At 35.0% G+C, this 22,963-nt stretch overlaps 1 protein-coding gene across 1 annotated transcript in view; it reads left to right on the plus strand.

Moving 5' to 3' along the window:
- RASGRF2 (Ras protein specific guanine nucleotide releasing factor 2) overlaps positions 1-22,963 on the plus strand; it is a 1,933,635-nt gene that overhangs the window by 785,795 nt on the left and 1,124,877 nt on the right. Inside the window, exon 9 of the mRNA XM_044064238.1 lies at positions 4,490-4,608. Coding sequence (XP_043920173.1) covers positions 4,490-4,608 — 119 coding nt within the window. The remainder of the gene's footprint in view (positions 1-4,489; positions 4,609-22,963) is intronic.

Raw genomic sequence — 22,963 nt, forward strand, 5'->3', positions numbered from 1 at the left:
CCTTGTCCAAACTTGCACTAACCTAATATCTCTTAGCTCTGCTGATAAAGTATTGTTGAAGGTTAACAAAACCCAAAACTCTCACGGCATCTCCTTATACTCACATATCATTGCCAAACACTGGATTTCTCTACCTCAGCATATTCTGTCCATCAATGATACACATTCATTTAAACAGTCCCGAAAGGAATATTTCACCAAACATAGGCTTTGCTCATATTCTCCACCAGGCTAACTAATTTAACACTTTACTGTCTGACTTCCGTCTCTCCAGCACCCATTGTCAACATTTTTTGGCAATTGAGCCTTCTTAGCTTCAGTTTGTGATATTTTTATCCTGGAAAAAAATATTTTTGTTTTTTCTGAATGAGTAGTATAAGCTTATTATACTAACATTGTTATATGCTTTTAGATACAGAGTCAAGGAACCTATTGTAATTGTCATATGTACAAATGTATAATTATGTTATCTTCCTTGGAGCTTTTCTCTCCAGCTCTCCACTGAAAACAGGCTTCTGGCCCAGTCGAACACCACCCGGTTATCAAATGTATATAAAAAAAATAAATAAATAAAATACTACTCATGTGTCAATATGCGCATGTGTGTGTATGTACACACACACACACAGACACACACACACACACACACACACACACACACACACACACACACACACACACACACACACACACAATCCTAGGTATCTAGATCAGTTATGAACAAGACTGAAAGCTACTTAAAATTCTCTACCTGAGGTATCTGTATTTACCTTATCTATTAATTTCTTCAAGTCTTTTGGGTTTCTAATACCATGACTGGAATGAACCCCATTCCTGAGTCAAACTATGATTAAACTTCATGAAATTAGTATTGTTTCAGTCTTTGATGTCAGCCAGAAATGCTCTTTGCAGCACCCACAATGTGCCCAGTAGTGACTTCTTCTGCAAATTGTATGGAGTTACATGTATTGGTAACATATCTTAGTACAATTGTAAATTCTTTTTTATAAGACCCATTGCTCCTCCTACTACTGGAACTATCTGGGTATCTTTCTTCCACGTTGCTCTCGTTTCTGCCTGCAAATCCTTATATTTTATGACTTTGTGTCTGTCTGTACGCAAGACACTGTAGTCACTGGGTGTAGTGATTTCAATGATCAATGCTACTTCTGTCTTCTTTCCATGAACCACTGTATCTGTTTTTCTTGCATCTGACTTTTGAACTGTTGGTAATGCATGGTCACATGTGATGCAGACTTCATCATTTGCTCATATTTCTAGTGTTTTTCAGCTACTTCAATATAATGTTTGCATAATCCCCTGTGCAACATTCTGTCCACATTATTATGCCTTTCAGTATACAGTCCTTCTGCCATTAGTATGTCAGAACCAGCAACAAGTTGTGCAACTGTTTCCAATTCTCTTTTACAAAACCTACATTTGTCTTTTTCTCCCACATGTTCAATGGACTTTGTAAACCATTGTGTACATAGTCCACTATCTTGTGCTGCCAATATTAACCTTTAATCTTTTGGTTTGTATTCACCTCTCCTTGACCATTCCTGCATTCTATCCTGAACAACATGAGGTTGTTCCAGGAGTTTTCTGTACTTGCAACTATACTTATGCATTTTCCACATTTCTTGCATTTTCATCTGATCCTTCACCTTATATTCTTTCTTTTGTTTTTTGGCCATTCAGTTGCTGCCTGATTTTTATCTACTTCTGGTTTGATTTCCATTCCCTCTTGATGCCGATATGCTTCTGCTAGACTAAGTAGAGAAGTCATTTTAGATTTATTCTCCTCATGTTTCAAAACTTTCACTATGTTTGGGTCTTGTGAGGTCAGCAGATGTGTATGCAGTCCCACAATTGCAGATCTATACATATAATCAATTGTAAGGAGGCCCATGCCTCCTCTGGAACGGGGAATATAATCTTGGTATGCACTGATTTTTATAAATCATTTGATGAGCATGAAGCAGCCTTCTTGTTTTCCTGTCTAATTTGTCCAACACCTTTTGGGCCAGTCAGTCACTCCAAAACTATAAGTTAGGACTGAGCAAATTGTTTTATAGCTTGAACTTTGTTCCTAGATATCAGTGCTGTTTTCAGGATTAAAGTCTTCTAAAATATTCCTTACTAAGTTTTATTCACAATTGTTCATGTTTTATTGTTGATCCTTCATCAGTTCCCAAATATTTATACACTCCCTCTTGCTCAAATTCTTCTATATCACCTTCTTGTCCCAAAATGATGTTTTCTTGGTGCTGCAGCTTTCCTGCTTTAAAGGTTGCTTTTGCACATTTATCAAGGGCAAATTACATTCTTATTATCTGAAAAAGTTTTGACTACTTGAAGTTGTGCTTTCAGTTCCTTATCTGATGAGCTATACAATTTTAAATCATCTACAAAGAGAAGATAAGAAGTATTTACACTTTGTTGTTTTCTAGGAGCCAAATTATAGCCATGGCTAATCTGTTAGGCAGACAGTTTAATGGGTTAAAGGCAAGGCAAAAGAGTAGCAATGACAGAGTGTCAGCCTGTAATATCCCCCTTTGAATTTTTATCCCTTGAATAATAATTTGCCATTTATCATGGCTTAACTGCAAAGCAGTTTGCCACTCTTTCATGGTCGCTGTGGTGTAGTTTATCAGTGTAGTGTGTCTTTACATTTTTAAGCACTCTTTTATCCGTGAATGTGTGATACTGTCAAATGCTTTTTTGTATTTTATCCATGCCATACTTAGATTGTTCTTTTTACTGTTCTCCACTATGACTTTATTTAACAACAGATGATCCTTTGTTCCACATGACTTTCTTTTTTTTGCAGGTTCACTCTTAAGTAGGAGCATTGCTTTTCCTGTTGTTAGCCAGGTTGGTGTTTGTTGGGGATGTGCATATAAATAGTTCTTACTCATGGTATACTTGAATCATGGTTGTTCCATCACCAGAATATAATACAATGTAATATAATATAATATAATATAATATACAATGGGGAAGATAAACTAAGTATAACAGAAAGCAGGCACCATAGTCAATCTGACTTAGAATTCATGCAAAAAGTGACACAAAAGCTTACTAGATTAACTGTAAGCTCATACAAGTACTTGTAAGCCAGTGCAGTTTAGCACGATATGTTTTATATACAACATGCCACATCAGCTTATCTGAAGGTAAATTCTTGCTTGCAGTGTTCGTGCACAGCCAAAATACTAGGATGTTACAAGGTGCTGTAGTTCCCATGTTGTGACAGAGGATCACCCACTGAAGCTGTAGGTAAAAGTCAGTCTCCAGTAAGTTGTTAGTGCAAGTCTTTCAGGATTTTCAAGAAAAGTGCACACCAAACAAATCAAAACACGGGGCTGAACAGAACTAATCTGTTGCATTAACAGTAGCATGTGCAAGACCAGAATGCAGCAAGGAGTGTGCCTGAACCATAAATTAATAAGCTTCTAGAATGATTTCTGGTAGTTTGTGGTCAGTTTATACATGATGGATAGAATAGCTATCTGCCTACCATTCACTCTGGGGGTACTGTATACTGACATGCACTGAGGAACTGACCTCATGCAATGGTCAGAAATCCAGAGCACATCCCAGTAATGTAGATGAACCAGTTATGTTAAAAGGAGGCACACATCCATCTGTGACATCAGTTCGTATGACTTCTAGGTCTGCAGAAAGGGTCTGGTTGAAGGTATGTTCCAATGCTAATTAATGAAACTTCTGTCCATTATTGAATTCATATTAGGTCCATGAGAAGCATTCTGCATTTGGAGAAGCAGGTAAGGACAGAGTTGTATGTACTCCACATGGGGAACAGACTTAATTTCGGGTAGTACTGTGAACGACTGGCTTCTTGCAGGAACAGTCCTAGCTGATACATCTCATTCAGCTGTTATCACTGTAACTGATGAAGTCATCACATGAGTGTATAACGTAATGGATAGCTTTCATTTTTATTGATTATTATATAATCAGTTACCAGAAAGAGTAACACGGCCAAACATTTTAGAGAATTTGAGAAAGCCCGCATTCTAAAGTGTGATGCCAGAGCATTTAATAAGTATTTAATTATGGATTTGGTCTAATCAATAGTCTGAGGTAGCTTTCATACTGGTAAGAAAGATGATAATACCAGGAAAAAGGGAACTGGGCCAGTTTGGTCTTTTTCTGAAACAGCTGTAGATTGATAATGTTTGTTCCATGAAACATCGGATATTTATTTGGTTTACTACATTTAAGAATTTCAAATGTAGAAACTAGTAAACAAGGAGACCTAAATTATTTTAATATGCTGTAATCATCATAAACAATACTTGATGATGGAGATTATACCCTTCTGAGACTGTATATCCTAGTGTAGTAAGAGCACTCTAAAAAGGTTGTTTTCTGTTGTAGTTGTATGTGGTGCTTTCTTTTCATATAAGAAATGTTATCAAAGTAGCTTCATGTGAGTGATTCTCAACTTTTTGCAATTTAGGGTAATGCATGATGAAGTAAGCGACACAGAAAATATCAGAAAAAATCTTGCCATAGAGAGGATGATTGTGGAAGGCTGTGATATACTACTAGATACTAGCCAGACTTTTATTCGTCAAGGTACGCATATAATATATTGAATTTATTTAATATTGTTGGACACTGATTCTTTATAAACATTGAACTTACAGTCTTGTATAAGTGATTTGCTAAGTTTTACAGATAACTGACTTGAAACTAAATGTAAATATTTAACAAATTATGCTTAAATGGTGTACATATTTCTCCTGATGTGCATATTATCAGGTGCTACATTATCTACATGTAGCATGTCTATTCAGGCCATTTTAACAGAAGGAAGAGCCACATTCTGACTTATTGGAACCTTTCATTGTAAAATGTAATCCTCAATAATCTTTGTTACATTTGTAAAAACTCTTACAGTTCATTCAGGCTATCTCTTCTACCAGGTAAAAGGCATAGCTAGGGATGCCATTACACAGAAAATCTGTGTTTGCCATTCAAAGACATTGAAATGAATGGGATAAGTTATTAAGCAGTGGGACAACCTAGACAATTTAATGGTTGTCAGCTATGGCTTAACTATGGTTTTACATGCCAGTTGTATATGTATGCTGAGTTATATATATGTGCTGTGTGGGAGCATTTCTTCTTTTTTTTCCTTTTAAAGTGTTTCGGAAGTGAATAGATTTAGTACTGTAGTAATGTCTGGTTTTCTGTTTTGCATAGTATTAACACTGATCCTTCAGCAACATGTAAGCCACAAGATATACTGCTGAAGTCAGTGGGATACTGCCATGGTACCTGCAGGTCCTGTGCCTTTCTAGCAATCAGACCACATGGGCACAGTCTCATCAGATCAGCAGTTGTCTATCCAGCCAACATGGCAATATAACTTGGGAAAGTACCTCTGACAGCAAAGGTTGGATATTCTAGAAAATGAGCTTCTGCAAAAACCTAAGGAGTGCTGACATGGTTGTCTGAACTTATTTCTCAGGCAGGAGACATTCCTAGGTAATCACAGAACCCCCACAGAAAAGAACATCAGAGTATGTGTCTTTATACTACTTAATACCAGTAATCTGTGGACTTTTCCCACTCTACTTCAACATCTTTACTATGACATCAGTGCCATAGCCTAGTGAAGGATTTGCCACATGTTAAATGGCCGCTAATTTATTAACACTGGCAATTATCCTCAGTCGTGGCTGCTCTACTGTTGCTTAGATGAACAATAATTATTGCAATGTCCATATTGTCATTCTTTATTAACATGATGGAGTAACAGCAGAGTTACCACGACTGAGGATAATTACCGGTGTTAATAAATTAGCAGCGGCAGAGTCACCATGTCATGGTGACTCTGCTGTTACTCCATCATGTTAGTAAAGAATGACAATATAGACATTGCAATAATTATTGTTCATCTAAGCAACAGCAGAGTCATCGCGACTCTGTTGTTGCTTAGATGAGCAATAATTATTGGAGTGTCCATATTTTTTACTAACATGATGGAGTAACTTTCACTGTTTTGCCTGTTGTTGAAAGTTTTTCCACAGTCCTTATTAGGCTTATATTGAAATTTCAAGGTATTCTGTTAGAACAGCACTTCCTAAGGAACTACTACCACCACCATTTCTAGACATTTGTTATTCCTGCTAACAGATTAATGAGTGAAAAGGAAAAGGCAGTAGAAAATGCTGCTAAGCTCCACTTGACAAGGAAAATTTACCTTAACTGATTTACTTCACAGTAAAAACTCTGCTGAACATAAACTGCAGTCTTTTCTTTCTCAAAAATTATTTTTGTTTTTCAAATACATTTGAATGAATTCCATAGTATTTATACATAACATCTTAAATAACTATGTACTCTATTTACATTAGCCTAACACTATAGAAAATCTTGATGTATACAGTTACTTTATAAGTATGTCCAATCCATTATCAGAGTGTCTGATCAATTATTGTGTAGTGTCAATCAACAATAAGACTTTTCCCCCAAAGGCTGTTGATAAATGGTTTTGGATAAATTCTTAGTTCTTTAATTTTAATTTCCAGTAATGCTGTGGTCTTCAGTAGGCTGTAGAATTCTTCCAAAGTTGGTATTGTGTTTGTATTCCATCATCTTGTTATACATTTCCTTGAAATTGCAAGTATAGTCCATACTAGATACATGTTTGACCTATGCAAATGAGGACCTTTGTTCACATTTAATAATACAAGAGCTTTAGTTAAATAAAATGATTCATTAAATAAAGCTTGTAGAAAGTTAGTAATACCATTCCAAACTGGCTTAATTTTAACACAATCAAAGAAAATGTGGTTCCAATCTGCATTGTGTACTTCCTCACATCTCCAACATGGTTCTTTTATGGAAGAACTAATTTTACTGATTCTGTCTGGGGTTAAGAATGCTCTGTGCAAGCATTACCAATTAAAATCTTTCCAGTGTTGTGTAAAGGATGTATATTTTATCGATAATAAGATATTTGTTTTAATATCTTCAATTAACTGTATTGAGTGTCCTTTTGTTATATATTTCCAATATGAGGTTTTGGGTGTTGTTTTATAGTTTATCAATATTTTGTAAAATTTTGAAATACTGTTTCCCTTGTCAAAGTCATTATATATGATTTCATATATGTATTTCATAAATTTAGGTATTTCTTTAAATGAAGAATTGTTAATTATTCTACTTAAATCTTGCGAATATGACAGAGTACTCTGTAAAGTTAACCAGTCCTGTTGTGGAATTTTGTATGTTGTTTTTATTTCTTGCATATCTAAAACTTTTAGTGCTTTGATACATTGGAGTCAACAAACAAATCCTTTCTGTTCCCAGGAAATAGTCATTTCTCTATATATTTTATATGGAAAGTTCTTTGTGACTATAAATTATGTTAAAAGATCAAACCAGATCTTTAAATCTGTATTTGGATAAATAATTTTCCTAAATGAGTCAATGTAATAATTAATCATACAAATTTTAGTGGGTTTAGTTATGTTATATTGCATATTAATACATAATATGTGCCACGGCAAATTGTTTTTATCTGTTATTTGAAATTCTTTTTTGTAAATCAAATTTATTTATTGATATTACAGTGTTAGTAATTATTTTCAATTTGCAGAGTAATTTGGACTTATCCAAGCTGAGATTGTTTTAGATATTGATGATTTTATATATGTTTCTATATTAGGAAAGTTTAATCCTCCCTGTTTCCATGGTCTGATATGATGTATTAAAGCTATTCTGTTTCTTTTGGGAAACCATAAAAATTTTATTAGGCATGAATGTATTTCTTTTAAGTATATTCCTTTCTGGTAACAGCTGTATTGTCAAGGCTATATATAGGATCTTGGGCAGTAAAAACATTTTTATTAACTGTAGTCTATCTTCAAATGTTAATATTATTTTGTTCCATTTTTCCACAGAGATTTTAGTTGTATTGATGATATTATTGTAGTTTTTTGAGACTAATTCATTATTATCCTTGCATAACTCAATTCCTAGATATTTTAAGGTAGATTCTTGTTTCTCTATGATGTGATCCCCCTTAGCCTGCAGTTCTTTTTTTTTTATTTAAAAATAAAAAAAAAATATTTTGATTTATTGAAATGGAGTCCTGAAGTCATGTGAAATTTGTCAGTTAATATATCTAATTCTTCTAATGTCTCTTTTGTATTAGATAATGTTAGTAATATGTCATCAGCAAATAGCATTACTTTAGAATTGTGTTGCTCAGAAACATCTATTCCTTTGATTTTTATATTGTTATGAATTGAATCTGCCAATATTTCAATAGCCAGAGCAAATAGAATCAGTGACATGGGACATCCTTGTTTAGTGCCTTTTGTTATATGTATAGATTCAGAGGTAAAAAGACCTACCTTTACATATGCTAAATTATCTGTGGATGTATATATATATATATATATATATATATATATATATATATATATATATATATATATATATTCTTTAAGAGATGAATAAAGGATACAGGAAATTTAAATAGCATTAGGATTTTGAATAAATAGTCCCAATTTAGGGAATCAAGGACTTTTGCTATATCTAAGCCAATTATGAGTGTTTCTTTATTTTCTTTATTAACATACTCTATAAGACAAATTATCTTTTTAATATTGTCATGTGTGTGTCTATGCTATATAAATCCAGTTTGATTATTATTTATTGTTTTGGATAGTGGTATTTTCATTCTGTTAGTTAATATTGTCATAAATATCTTGTAGTCATTATTTAATAATGATATAGGTCTATATGAGGTACAGATGTTTGGGGATTTGTTTTCCTTTAGGATTGGTGTGATTAAGGAATATCTCCAAGAGGGTGGTATTAAAGCTTGTGACTGAATTTCTAGTAGACTTTTATGGAAAAGGGATAGTATCTTTGAAGGAAAAAGTTTATATATTTCCATAATTATGCCATCTATACCTGGAGTTTTATTATTTTTACCCTCTTTTATTGTGTCTGTAAATTCTTTGTAGGACATGGGTGCTTGCAGATCTAGTTTTAATTTTTCTGGTATTTTTTTTTATATTAGAACATTTTTGATATATATTTAATTGATCAATATGTACATTTTCTTTTTGGAAATGTTCCATGTAGTGATTTCTGTAGGCATCAAGAATGTCACCTATATCTGATACATTTTTCCCTTTCTTTTCATGAAAGATACTTTTAATGTTATTAGCTTTTGATTGTATTTTGATTCTTGTGGATAAATTATGTAGATATTTTGGAAAAGTAGCCATAGTATTAATGTTTAGTTTTTTCTAAAGCTAAACTAGTTTTATGTGTTAGAATTTTGTTGTATTTATTGTTTAACACTTCTACTTTCTTGTTCAGCTCCAAATGATTTTGAATTTTTTCAGTTTTTACTGCCAAAAGTTTGGATTGTAGATCTAATAATTCAGAATCCCATTGTCTGATTTTTTTATACTAAGTTAGGGTTTTACCATATATGTAAGCTTTTAATGAGTCCCATATCATTATTTTATTTATCTCTGTGGTGTAATTAATATCTAAGAAGAACTGTAATTCAGATAATAACCAGGGATTGAACTCTTTAAGTTTAGTTATATATGCTGGAATTCTGGAGTTAAAGATTAATGGTTTGTACCTATTTTGAAGCTTTAGTATCAATGAACTGTGGTCTGAAAGGGGGCAAGGAGTGATTGAGAAATTAATGATTTTAGAGTGTAAGTCATGGGCAGCAAATATTTTATCTATTCTAGTTTGGGTACTAAATCTGTGATCTTGATGGGAAAACATCAAATATTTATCTTCTTTAAATTTGAAAGTATGCACAAGATGAAATGATTCTACCTACTTGTTTAAAACATTTGATACAGCAGATGTACACCACAGTATGTTATTTGTAGTTTCAGTAATATCAAATATACAGTTAAAAATCTTCTCCAAATATTAAGTTGCCTTTATAATTATTGGAAATGAAATTCAAGTGTTTTTTAACAGTTCCTGTACCAATGCCTGGGAACCAGTATAGACTGGCTAGGGTCCATATTCTGTTACTATATTTAACTATTACTAATGCCATAAGGCCTTCTTTATTTTCATACTTATAAATGATTTCTGGGTAAATCACATTTGTTTTCCATAAAATTGTTACCCCTTTTGTCTTTGTCTTATAAGTGGATTGTGCCAATATCATATATTCCTTAGGATTCCATTTGTAATTGTCATTTCTTGTGAAATGAGTTTGTTGAAGTAAGACAATTTGTGCTTTGCTCAGTTTTAAATATTTTAAATATTTTGGTAGATTTGATCTCTTGCTAGGATTGTTTAAGCCGTTGGTATTTAAAGATAATAAAGTTAAATCCATCTTAGGTTATTTAGACTATGTATTTTTTATTGTAAATATTAAACATTTTCCTCTGATAACTATAAAGTATATGTTTGAGCTTTTAAAGGAAATTATCAGTTTTATACTTTGAGTGTTTACCAGTAAAGTAATGTTTTGGTCAAGCATACTAAAAATGTTTTTGTGAAATAAATTTAAATTAACAAATGATAACAAAACTAAGATCTGCACTAGCAATGGAATTAAAATCATTCCTAAGCTTTTGGATAAACCTAAGTCCATCAGATTATCACTCATACCTTGACAATCCAGAATATCTGTTGAATTATCATATGGAGAATATTTGTAATAGGAATAAGCAATATTTATATTACTTTGAACAGATATAGTACTATTGTAGATTACACAGAATTCTAATACAATATAAATGTCTACTTATTGTATAAGCAATTAATATTTACATGCAAGGTAGATGACAAGCAATTCAATCATAGTAAAGTAGGATGTATCATATATAAAACCTCAGTAAAAGATTATAGCACACACTTATTTAACATATTCACCCTTATTGATGAAGTCTTTCAAAACATATTACTTAATATAAATAGATGGTAATAATATTTATACCTAATGTTTATAATACAGTGTATTTTACTGGATATATCAGAAGTTATATTTCATTGTTTGCCAGCATTTAAGTAATCACATTGTTTGTCGCTAACTTACTTAAAGCATCAAGTTTGATGAAAGTTAGTGCAATTTAATTATCAGTGCATCCCTCTTCCCCCCTTTTCCTACACATAAGGATTTTCATATCTATCATTTCTTATTATAAAATGAGTGAAATTATAGGTTAAAAACAACAGATTCACTTATTGTGATTAATGATTACAAGTTCCCTTTCCATATTCATAAATTGCCATTTTATGGCATATACTGAAAGTTTTTAGATTTAAATGGCAACATTCTATTTTGTATAATCAGCAAAGGTTAAACTGAGTGATTATTGTCAAAAAAAAAAAAACTTTGTCAGTTTGATGTCCTGTATAAAACATTAGTTACCTTGGTAACACCTTACGTATTATATATGGTCAAGATGGGTTACAAAACCACAATTCAAGTTAAAGCAATTATATGACTTGTTATACATATTTACTTATATGAGAAAATCATCATGCTTCCCTTTGATGTTGAATATAGTGTATGTAATTTATGACAAGTTAAAACAGCAGTGTTATTATACACAAACCCATGCTATTAAACTGTTTATTATCAATTTAATACTACTTATTCAGAATATGATTGTTACATTCTGTGATATTTCAAGTTCAGACTTCTATTGTTTCTTTTAAACAACTTTGTTACTTTGATGTCATGTATAAACATTAGTTACCTTGGTAACCACTTAAGTATTATATATGGTCAAGATGAGTTACAAAAACTACAATTCAAGTTAAAGCAATTACATGACTTGTTATGCATATTTACTTATATAAGAAAATCATCATGTTTACCCTTGATGTTCAATGTAGTATTTGTAATTTATGATAAGTTAAGACAGTAGTGCTATTATACACAAGCTCATGTTATTAAATCCTGTCTTTAATATCTAAATTAAACAGACTGCTTCATCTTATATGATGATTATATATTTTATGTCTAGATTTACTGAAATCATACATTACATAACTATTGTGAGTGTTTTTATTTTTTTTGGCTGTTGCTTAATTATTTGGGAGACCACAGGCTGTAATGCTTATTCTTGCTATTAGCTCCTTCCAAGCATGTTTATACAATCCATAGACTTTAAATTATGAGACCTTGTAGTTTCTTTTTTGTTATAAGTATATTTTCATCCTTACATACACACGTCAGTACTTCAAGCATGGGCAACAATGCCCATCCAGTTTTGCCAGAATACCATTTACCCATTCACTAGTTCATGTGGTGTGTTTCCAGGCTGTTCTTAAAATATCCAAACTAATATTTGTCCTGTTCCATTTTACCAGCCTGTTCCATGCAGTGGCTACTCTGTCAGTGAGCCACTCAACACACCTTCCTTTCCCACAGATATTTCCATGAAGGAAATCTGATGGCTCTCCAGCACTTCCTGGCAACCCCAAACACCCCTAGAATCAGATATCCCCATATGCCCAACATGTCCGAGCAAGCTCACCTCCCAGACCAGTGCAAAGAGTACTACACAAGACCAAGTGCTCTTAGGTTTTCACAATAACTCAGACTTCCACTCTTATGTAAGTCCTTAATGTGTTTGGACAAAATACATTTTAAATATAAAATTGCGGTTATTATTAATTTTTTTTCAAGAATCAACTTAATGAGCTAAACGAAGTGTTGGGAGATCATCAATATGTGTACATGTGGTTTAAAACAGCCCCTTTATTATATATATATATATATATATATATATATATATATATATATATATATATATTTGTTTTTTAAACCAAAAACTTCATTGATGAGAATCATCTCAGAGGCTCCTCAGAGCCATTAAGCATTATTGTCTCTCTGTCTCTGTTACCATAGCAACCTTGGAGCATCTGCTTTTGTTAATGTGTCTGTGTACTGTATACCAGAGGATCATGATGCTCCTGAAGCAAAGCTTCACTTCACTGCAACTTCAAGCCTATATTCACCCCCTTTAGCGAGGCAGCAGCAAGGAAAAGAACGGTGAGCAAGCAGATAAAAAAAAAAAAAAAAACCTCCCAACAAGCCGCCACAACAAGAGATAACACATTCTTCCAGCCTTCTCACCTTTCACTCAGCAGATGTATAAACAAACTATTCTCTGCCAAAATATCCTAAATCACAGTTTTATCCAACCCCTTCCCCTGGATCCAGGCTAAAACACCAAATGTCTCTTCCTAATACACAAGCGTCAGTAAACCTCAGTTCCAAGCCTCAACCCACAGCTTTCCGGAGACAAAAACAGCAACATACAACAGCTGCCAGACACAGCTGCAAGCACACACACCATGTCAGGCTTAATCAAACAGCACTCAAAGCTATGATACCTGCCATAATTGATATTAACTATGTTTAGACAGAATAGTAATGGCATTTGTACTAGCTGCCAGACACGGCTGCATCCACGCACACCATATCAGGATTGATCAAACAACACTCAAAGCTATAATACCTTCCATAATTGATATTAACTATGTTTAGACAGAATAACAATGACTTTTGTACTAGCTGCCAGATGCAGCTGCATCCAAGCACACCATATCAGGATTGATCAAACAGCACTCATAGCTGTGATACCTACCATAATTGATATTAACTATATTTAGACAGAATAATGATGATATGTGTATTAAGAGCTTGCTACTATTATTTAACCAGGATATACATGACATTTTAAATCATACTTTAACTGAAGAAGGCATTAGTCTCCATGACAGCATTTTCTTTTCAAAACACGCTACTGTTACTGCTATTATATATGATGTTAATTTGTTACATTTGGGTCTGGACTCTGATGAATGGTACCTTGTTGAATTAGTTAATTAAGTACTTAAATTATTATAAGTAAAATCAATGAAAAATGAACAAGATAAGTATTCATTGAGGTCAAGTAGGGGAATAGAAACTTCTATGTTTGTATTATATGTTGCTTTGTTTGACTTTTGCATAATGTAAATAGTAACCCATCTTGACCTACCTTTGTGAAGAATTATTGGACTCTTTGAACATTCTAAAGAAATCATTACTGTTTCTCAGTTTTTTAAGAAACCCTCCTTTTTTAAATAAAAACAGATGACAAGTGATGTACCATATTGGTTGATACTTTGAGAGATGTAGTTGCAAGAGTTATTTTTTTGGGACAGCTGTCTTGGAATCAGTTTTTTGTTTCTTCTTTCTAGCATCAGTCCAAGGATTTATTTCTTTTATTCTTTTAAGAGTAGGGGCCATCCATTCCATTTCTTCTGGGATAGACACTATGTTGTTGTTTTTGATGACCATAGTAGCTTCTTCTAAGTCATTAAAGGTTCTCATCTCATTGGCAAAAAGTATTTTTATGTTGCCTGGAAAGGCCAGCTGTACTTTAATGTTGTTTTGTTCCAGCAGTTTTATTATTGGCCAGACTTTTTTTCCTTTGTTCTAGTATTCTGGAAGAATAATCATTATCAACCCTTATCAGGCTTTGATTGTATTTTAAGAGTGATTTTCTCCAAGCAGATCTTAATATTAGTTCCTTGTCCAGAAATAAAAGACATTTTTTTAACAATGGATCTAGATGGAGTATTTGTTGAGTTAGAAGCAGGTTTCCTCAGTGCTCTATGCGCCCTTTCAATTCCAAATGAAAGCCCCACTTTCAAGTCTAAAAATTCAGGAATCCAGGTTAAGAATGAAATAATGTCTTCTCCTTCAGTGTTTTCAGGCAGACCAAAGTTATCCTCACGTTGTTTCTCCTTTCCCTGTTTTCTAAGTCGTCTATTTTGTTAAGCAGCCATGTATTCTGTTTAAGCAGAAATTCTTTTTGGAATTCTTCCTCTTTGAGTCTCCCTTCAATGTCATTTAGAGAAGTCTCTATAGTTGTTATTTTTGTATGGTGTTGCTGTAATAGTTCCTTAAGAGTATAAGTCTGTTTTTGAGAATGTAATTTGAGGTTTTCTAAGTCATTTTTAAAGCCATCCATCTTTAAAGATAGTTACTGTAAGGTAGATGTCATCAATTGCAGTTCTTTTTTCAAAGTAGCATCTGGACTAAAATTCCTTGAGTTGTTCATATTCAGTGATTCAGTATATCTCCAAGTTACTTGACAAGAAAATGTTTGCATATCTCCACCAAAATTGATATTTATGTAGTTTAGTGGTTTTTCTATAGATTTCTGACATTTTAAACTTGAAAATAATAACATTTTCCTATATTATTAAACTAGTTTATGGAGCTCTCAAAATTCACTGCTCTCAGCTGGGCATCTAGGATCCGCCCCCCACAGCAGTCTTTTCTGAAGTATCTCACTTGTCTCACCTTGATAGATCAGTTTTAAGCTGCTGTAGATGTAGAAATATTGAAAATTACTCCTGGAATGAACTTAAGTGATACAAAGATTCAAAGAAACTTTATTGTCATTTAGGAAACATAAGTGGTACTTAAAATTTTGAGTGTCAGCTCTTTTACAGGAAAAAAAACATACACAAAAAGACAATACATGATGGGTATTAATGAAAAAAAACAACTATATTATAAAAAGTAAAAGTCTAGGTAACTGACGCACATGCTTGTACACTATTTATATATGCTGGACAACACTGAATACTAGATGATTAACTCATGAAAAGAGAAGTACACTGTACACAGATGTGAGATTGGGTAATATTGCACACAAAGAAGTGACTGAAATTGTATTTGAATGAGAATATGTTAAGTTTAGTATGCAATAAATAAATAGAATTACTCTATGAAAAAAGGAAAATAAGGAGACTGTAACAATCTGTTATAGTTTTGATACATCCAGATTTACATCTGCATTAATCAGCCTTATTGTAGTAGAATAAAAACTGCTTGTGAATCTGGAGGTCCTGCAGCTGATACTCTACAAGCTTCTACCAGATGCAAGTTTAGTGAACCAATCATACACTGGATGAGAAATGCCACTCAGTATTTTGTGGGACCTCTTTTTACATCTTATTTCAAAAAGCTCCTGTAAGGTAGGAAGACTAGTGCCCATGATCTTTTCTGCTGCTCTTATTATTGTTTGCAGCTTCTTCTTTTCGGTCGTTGTGCTGTTACCGAACCATACAGTGCAGCTGCTGGTGATAATGCTTTCAATAGCTTCTCTGTAGAAGCTATTTAGGAAGTGTAGTCACTGGTGGGCTTTTTTAATTACCCGGCCTGTGTTTGTACTCCAAGAAAAATCCTCGATATCTGTACCCCCAGGAACTTAGTAGTTTGGACTCTCTCTCCACTTCTTCACCATTGATCTTGAGGGACAGGTGGATGGCAGAACTTTTTCTGAAGTCAGTAATGATTTCCTTTGTTTTATTGACATTCGGGTCTAAATTGTTGTTATTGCACCATTCAATCAGGGAGTTGACCTCATTCCTATACTTACTCTCATCATCACCACTTATGAGTTTCACCACTGTGGTATCATCTGCAAATTTGATAATGTTGTGATTGCTAGCTTTCACAGAGCAGTCATAGGTAAGGATTGTGAACAGCAGAGGGCTCAGCACACAGCCCTGGGGTACTCTGGTGTTGATTGTAATGCTCCCTGAAGTGTCGTTACCAGCACAGGTCCTTTGTGGTCTTCCAGTCAGGAAATCAAGGATCCAGTTCACTGACCTTTATTTATGCCAAGGTTGATTAGCTTTTCTGTAAGTTACATTGGAATCACCGTATTGAATGCCGAGCTGAAATCTATGAACAACAGCTTGGCATAGTTGCTCTTTTATTCAATATGTTCCAATGTGAGGTGAAGTGCCACTGAAATGGCATCAGCAGTTGATCTGTTTGCCCAATAGGCAAACTGCAGTGGGACAAAGGATTGGGGTAGTACAGTAATCAAATGCCTTTCAAACAGTCTTTCAAAGCATTTCATTACATTTGATGTAAAGGCCATCGGCCTATAATCATTTAGGCAGATGGGTTGGCTTTTTTGGGCAGAGGGATTATGTTGGTAACGTTGAAGCATGCTGGTACTTTTTCCTGGACAAGTGAGGTATTGAAGATGTCCATCAGGACTATGCTAGTTGGTCTGCACAACCTTTCCATACTTTCCCCAAAATGTTACCAGGGCCAGCAGCCTTCCTGGGGTTCACTTTCCTCAGATGGTTCCTTACATTCACAGCACTGAAGTTGAATACTGCCTCCTTTTGGTATTTGTGAAACTTTACAGCCTCCAGATTGTTTTTCTCTTCAAACCTGCCATAAAATGTGTTTATACTGTGCAGATATTCAGTGCTATCATCACATTCAGTTGTCTTGGTCTTGTTGTCAGTTAGCTGTTGAATACCATGCCACAGGCTTGAGTCTTTCACATCCTCGAAGCATCCTTGTATCCTCTTTCCATACTCCCTCTTGGCCTCCTTGATACCCTTTTTTAGAATAGCCCTTGCCACACTTAGACCTTTCTTATCCTTTGCCCTGAAAGCAATGTTTCTTGCCCTCAGAAGCTCCTACATCTTGCTGTTTAGCCATGGATTTTAGTGAACTCTAACTTTCCAATTATATTTGTATTTCTATGTTTTCAGCTTGCTTAGGAAGTAAATCAGCTGTCAGGTAATATCATGAGAGCAGTCCATGACATTGACAGGAATTTTGTTAAGTAGGGCAGTTTTTCAAAATTGCTGTTTTCCTATGAAGTAGTATGATCTTGGAGTTTATATCTTTATAGAAGAGTGTGAGGGGAGCAGGGTGCACAACCCTCAAAAATGCTACATTCTTCCACTTTCAAGGGAAGAATTTCAATGAGCAGCCCTACTCAAAATAAATTGCTCTCAACAATCCATATCCAAGCCAGTGTCACAGTAGTACCTAATTGATTTGGGAGATTTTTTTTTCCACATAACCTGTCAGTTGCAAACTCATTTTTGCCCCTTCTGGTTATTCCTCTGAGTATAGTTTGCAGAGATGAGACCAACATTCATTCCAGATACTGATCGTGCCTAGGAGGCTGTTATTAAGGATAATATATCTGGATTCCTTGAGACCATATGGCATGTTTTGTGTTGGGAATTACCTGTTTTGCATATCTGAGCATGACCTAATATTACTGCACTTGTATCTCTTGTATATGTAATATCTTGACAAACCCATTTCCTTACTCAGGCAATCAAGCTTTAAGATTTTAAACAAGAGACCTCTTTTCTATGTGGGTATACATACTTAACATTTCAAAATATTTCTAATGTGAAGTTCAAACAGCAGTATATTTGAAAATTTATAAGTCACCACAGATTCCACACTCTCCAGACTGTACAAGGTCAGGATTACAAGTAAACTGCCTTTCAGAATTCAGGATTGCTGACTTATCACAGGTCCTTAAGAGCCCTTCCCAGGAAAGCATGACTTTAACACGATTGTAGTCTATGCTTCAGTAAATGACTTAATGCACAACAGCCTGTGGGACATGAAGACAGATATGTGAGAACTTACTGTACAAATGGCAGAGAGGGGTAAGACTCTGGCGCTGAGTGTAATCTAACCTTTGCTGAGAAAGCTGTATAAATACAAAGAGATGATAATTCATAGTTTCATAGGTACATAATAGGCTATTATACCATGACCCCCCCCCCATTAATATTCCAAAACGTGCACGCTGATTGGTCATTGTGCACGTTGTAAATCGACTTATACTAATGGAAAAAGGTCCGGTCACCCTGACTTTTTCCATTAGTATAAGTCTTTTTTAAAACACTGTCTCGCTATGTTAAAGGAGTTTAACATAGCGACACAGTGTGTAAAAAGCAAGGGAGATCTTGCTTTCTCCGTTGCTTTTTTTTAAACCTGTCTCGCTATGTTAAAATGGGTTTAACATATGAGACAGCTTTAAAAAGCAACGGAGATCTCTGTTGCTTATTTTAAAGCTGTCTCGCTATGTTAAACCCATTTAACATAGAAACAGTTAAAAAGCAACGGAGATCTTGCTTTCTCCGTTTTTCAACTGTCTCGCTATGTTAAATAGGTTTAACATAGCGAGACAGGTTTAAATAAACGGAGATTCTCCGTTGCTTTTTAAACTGTCTGCTATGTTAAACCCATTTAACATAGCAAAACAGAAAAAAGCAACGGAGATCTTGCTTTCTCCGTTGCTTTTGCCCACAGCTTTGATGTACTGCGTAGGCATGCGCAGTACATCAAAACTTCCACGGAATACCAAGACAGCTGTGGAAGGGCAGCAAGGAGGCATTATACAATTATTTAAGAAAAGTAATTATGCTTTTTCTTAAATAATGTCATTGTATAATAGTAATATCCCACTTCTGGGTGTGGGTAATGCTGGATTTACCCACGGTTGGCTTTGTTTGGTCCCTCGGGCTTCGCCCTCGGGACCAAACCACACCAACCGTGGGTAAATCCAGCATTACCCACACCCAGGCGTGGGTTATTGCTATAACAACCACTGGGGCCTTTATAAGCTTAGCCATGCAACCGAAATGTATCCCATGGACTATTTTTCCTTACAGGATGTTTTAAGGGGTTATTAATGGAGCTTACTCAAAATGATTTAGGAGACTTGCTTGTATTAGATAGATTGTTAAGAGGATAGCTTGCCTTTCTAACTTTAAAGAATCCCGCAAAGAGAAGAGTGTGTGCTGTCATTCCTTTATCAAGTTACCTTAACTTGGACAAGGATAACTGAGAAAAAAGCAATGAATATTACCCCATAGATAATTTGATGGGCGGGATAACCCAGGTGTAATTCAGTAGTGATATCCTTCCTGAAGTAACAGGACCCAGTGCAGGTTGGGAGGATTATCAGTCTACTACAGAGAGGATCAGCAATGGTATCCCTAAGGGATCTGTACTAGGGCCACTTCTTGGTCTACTCGTTATAGAGGAAGAGTCCAAAAATAGAAGTGACCAAAGGAAAAAGTGGGAAATGGGTTCAGTGCAATCAAATATGCTGCTTGCCAACGGGATAATCTAATTACTAGAATAAAATGTGCTGAAAGCTCAGATTGAGATAGAACATATACATACCTGAGGCAGTATTAGTCACTTCACCTTTAGATGTCAGTACATACAGTACTAAGAGACTTGACAAAACACAAAAAATAATGATTAAAAATGATCAAACAGAAAAATGGCATCATAACTCAGGATTGAAGGATAATGGTGAACACTTTAAAACCTGACCACTGAGTAAATGCCACAAGAAAAGCACATTCCATAGTCCATCTAACTGTGAAAAGCCTAGTCACTCAAGGGAGATCATTATACCATTACACCCACTAATCCAACTCATTACCAGATATCATGCTGCATTTGTAGTACTCCAACAAGTCACTTGGATGATTCCTTATTAGGAAAAAAACAACAGAGATTAAATGTATACTTTGAATATACCACTGGGGAGCCATCACCCAAAAATGGAAACCTAATAAGCAAAGTAAATAAAAAATAAACACATTCATACATACATAACAAAAACTGACAGATTTAAAGAGTTAAGACAATTCATCTTCTTGAATGCCAGCAAAATCAATGGCAGACAATGATAGAAATGTAGTAGACTCCAGATGCAAGACCCATTTAAGGTAATCTCAGAGACATGTAGTTAAAAAATGGGTCATTGTCAGCATAAATATCAGGTGAATTTCTGAAATTAAAAACAGGTGTATCCTGCCTAACATTTAGGTACAAAAAATTCACAGTTTAGAAAAGCATTCTTGCAATCAGAAGCCCTAAAGATTAATAAACTTGAGGATCACAGCCAATATACTACCAATTGTTACTCAGAAAAGGAATAGGGTGAAAGCCAAAAATTGAGCAGTTACACTAGAAATTTCCACTTTTACAGACAGGTCCACTATAACATATGTAATTCGAAACTCGACTATCATGCTGCCAAGTGCATGATTAGTATAGCGAATTTTCTCTATTGAATGCTTAACTTCGTCTGTAATGTCAATCACACTTAAGAGCAGCAGGAAGTTTCCTCTTCAGTTCCACTGCCGAAATAAAGACATCCATCCAGGAGAGGGGGATCTCCAACATCAGGGAACAGTATGGGTGGACCGTATCTAGTCTGCAGTGGCATCCATGTGCTTACATTGATAATAAGCTATGTCTTGAAATGGATCCAGTAAAAGCTTAACTACCCAGGACAACCTTCTGTTGATCTACATGCTTTTTAGTGGACGTTTATTTTGCAAAATGCATCAGGTCATTTGAATATCCTCTCTCTCCTGCAACAAAAATGTAATCCTCTAGGGCAGAAGTAATGGAAGGTACCCCTTCCACAGAGACAATGTGATTCACATGATGGCTCTTACCATTTGGTTTTGCAGAGGCTTGCCTCAATTCTTTTAGACCTAGGAGATATTGCTACTGATGTCTCAAAAGTCTTCAAACGTAATCATGTAAAACAGGAGGAGGAGATCTGTGGTCAAATGTTGAACAGAAAAACCTCAAGTTCAGAGGAGAAAGAGCTAGCTTTAAAGCATGGGATGGCACCACAGTGTGCTGCAAGAGAAAATACATCCATATGTATTGCAGAACCAGGTGTTGACTATACAACCTATTTAATACTGCAGGAACGTAGCTGTCCCTTGCATGAATGCAAAACATTGAAAGAAATAAACAGGCACTTAAAAATAATTGCCAGTCTTAAAAGTATCTTCAGTATAGTTTACTGCAAACAAACATCATTAAGATTAATATCAATCCAAGTGGGCAGCCACCCATTGCAAAAACACCAGCTAACTACTGTCAGTAGGGTCTATGCCTGAGGTCACATATCAGGTAGTGCTGAATCAAGAATCTGAGGCATAGTAAGAAACTAACCTCTATTTAATGACAGTCACCAATTTGTTGCAGTCAATCCCCAGCAGGAATGGAAAGGCTCAGACGATTGAACTGGGGCTCAACAGCAATCAGAACAGTGTCTAACATCTGCTCCGTTAACTTTCTGATCCTGATAAACTTAAGGAAACCAATGCAGAATGAAACAGTTAAGTGTTTGCTGTTTGTTTTTGTCCTAAGACCTTAACTTAAAAAGAAATGGGGGGGTGTCATAATTACAGACCACACCAAACCAAAGCCCAAAGAAAACATTTACAGGAAACAAACAAAAATGACAATATTGGGAGAAATAAGACAGACTGTCCTAGACAGTCCAGTAAAACCACATTATCCAGTACTGTGAGAGGCTAAGAATGTATTCCATTAAATAGGACATTCTCCCTGTGATAAGGTCCTGTCAGCCAAACAGTTATCTAGACTAGTTTTAAAAGGTTGCTATGGAAGCACTCTGCTTACACGGGTAGCATATATCAGAATCAGGAAGTACACATTAGGTTAGATATCTTTCACACAGTCTAGAGGTATTGATGTGGTAGTACAGGTCATTCAGTTTAGTGCAGAGAGCTAAGGCTAGGAGCTTAGGACCTTCATCCTGAAGTTTTGGTTTCAATTCAGTTAAGCTCCATTTATCTACTGTGACATTGAGCAAGTCTCTTACCAGATAGTGTTCCAAGGCTTCCACTGAAAATGGACCTCAAGAGTCAAATGGATAAAAAAGTACAAATTAAGGCAAAGTCATCAACTGCACAAAGGAAAAAATGCTACCCCAAAAATGAAAATCACCATCGTAAGTAATCTAGGCCATTAAACACAACCAAAAACTTCAGCTGTTTAGTGGCATAGAAGGATAAAGCCCTGACTACATTGCAGGCAATCAGAGATCAAACAGCAGCTCAGGCACCTGTAGAAGCTGGTGGGGGGAAGATGGAATGAGCAGCTTTGGCTCAGCACAAGATTGACAGCTGTCAGGAGCACTAGATGTCTATCCCATCCATGCTGGAGTCTAATCGAGCCTGGGATGCTATGTGCAGTATTCACTGTGAATTAAGAGAAACCTTCAGGGGCAGCTATAGCAGAGCTCAAAAGTGCCACCCCAAAGGAAAA

Source organism: Protopterus annectens, chromosome 2.part2, assembly GCF_019279795.1.
Source record: "Protopterus annectens isolate FY-2018-M chromosome 2.part2, PAN1.0, whole genome shotgun sequence".
Taxonomy (NCBI): Eukaryota; Metazoa; Chordata; order Ceratodontiformes; family Protopteridae; genus Protopterus; species Protopterus annectens.